The 1,604-nt window shown below is 53.2% G+C and overlaps 1 protein-coding gene across 1 annotated transcript; it reads right to left on the bottom strand.

Annotated features, from left to right (window-relative positions):
- Positions 1–274: 274 nt before the first annotated feature.
- LOC149838694 (uncharacterized) lies at positions 275–1,357 on the bottom strand. Its single transcript, XM_090007766.1, has one exon. It carries the CDS (start codon positions 1,314–1,316, stop codon positions 456–458), a length of 861 nt encoding a protein of 286 aa, XP_089863892.1. The 5' UTR covers positions 1,317–1,357; the 3' UTR covers positions 275–455.
- Between the last annotated feature and the right edge of the window lie 247 nt (positions 1,358–1,604).

The raw sequence follows: 1,604 nt of genomic DNA, 5'->3' as shown, positions 1-1,604 counted from the left end.
ATAGGGGCCGATCGGCCCCCTCCACCTTTTCTTTTTCTTGTAATTTTTTGTTCTTTTTTTTCCATCTTTGCCGGTAGCCCTGGTTGCCGACCCCCTTTGCTTGGAATAACAAAGAGAAACCGAAGAAGAAGACGATGGAGATGGAGGCCTACATCATTGTAGGCATCGAAATCCGATCTCTCACGGTGGGGTAAGGACTAGTAGACACCCCTAAATAAAAACTCAGTTTCGTTTCTCTGTTGAAACTTGTTCATTTACATTCTCACACCGACCAATTAAAAAAAGAAGAAAGAACAGAACAGAAAAAATCACACCCAACAAATTACTATACCGGTCCTGCTAATCCCTATGTTTCCATCCAAGAGAGAGAGAGAGAGAGAGAGAGAGAGAGAGAGAGAGAGAGAGAGAGAGAGAGAGAGAGAGAGAGAATTGCTCTTCGACGGCAGAAGATATCTTCAAGGAAAAGACGCACCGGCGGTAGAGTGAAGATCGAACCACGACAGAGCAGTACCCCAGAACCCCAACTCTCCGGCGGCCAACGGCGTCGCCTCGACACCCCGGCTCCCACCCAACACCGGCTGAACGCGGTGCTGCTCCTCGTTGCCGTAGCTGCTACTCGTGTCCCTCAGTCTCTGATACAACTTTTGAATCCCTCCATCACAACCACCCATACTAACACCAACACCACCCTGATCCCCCACCAAGCCTAATTGGTTCTGCTGTTGCTGCTGCTGGCGGAAATGTGGCGGATGCTGCTGATGGTTTCCGTTCCTCCAAAACCCATCCGCCGGGCTCTGCTTCTCCGAGACTGATCTCTGGAGAACCATCGATGAATTGGGATTCCCAGAACTCAGAAACCCCAGATAGCTCTGGGGATCAAAGATATGGGAGGTCTGGACAAAAGGGGAGGAGATGCTGGTGGGGTTCTGTGGCGTTAGAACGGGCGGTGTAGTAGTAGTTGGAGTAGCGGTGGAAGAAGAGGAGGTGGGCTCGTTGTCGGATAAGCCAGAATTGGTGGTGGTGGTGGTGGTTTCCGGCTTGGACTTGCCGGAGCGGCCACCGGAGGTCTTGTTCTTCCGGCAACCGCCGCCGATGGGGACGTTGCGGAGGGCACCGCCCTGGGTCCAGTATCGGCGGCAGTGCTTGCAGAAGTGGCGGGGCTGGGTGAGGTTGTAGTTGTTGTAGTAGCAGAACTTGGTGTTGATGGAGTCGCAGCGTGGACACCTCAGGCCCGCCTGCTGGGCGTCTCCGGCGGCCGCGTCCGGCGTCTTCAGCTTCTTCTCCTCCGCCATCACCATGCATTTCTCTACCACCATCCTTGCCCCTCCGCACCCAACCCCTCCACCAACGAGCAATTCTTGCATCATCTTCTCGTCTTTTCCTTTTCTTGAGAGAGAGAGAGAATGGTGGAAGGTGTGACTGGGCTCGGAGGGGGAGTCTAAAATAAATTGGAGGGGTTCGGATAAAACCGCTTGTGTCTGGCTGTTTTGGTCTGATCGCTGAAACGGTGGTTTCTGCCTCGTGGCTCGAGTTCGAATCCCAAGTGACATGCTACCATTTGTAAGTGACTGTCTCACTGAATTTCTCCCGGCCTACCTTGTCCG

Source organism: Nuphar pumila, chromosome 5 (genome assembly GCF_984573655.1).
Source record: "Nuphar pumila chromosome 5, dmNupPumi1.hap1.1, whole genome shotgun sequence".
NCBI lineage: Eukaryota > Viridiplantae > Streptophyta > Magnoliopsida > Nymphaeales > Nymphaeaceae > Nuphar > Nuphar pumila.
The sequence above is the reverse complement of the archived record's forward strand: the minus strand, read 5'-3'. Positions and strand labels throughout refer to the sequence as shown.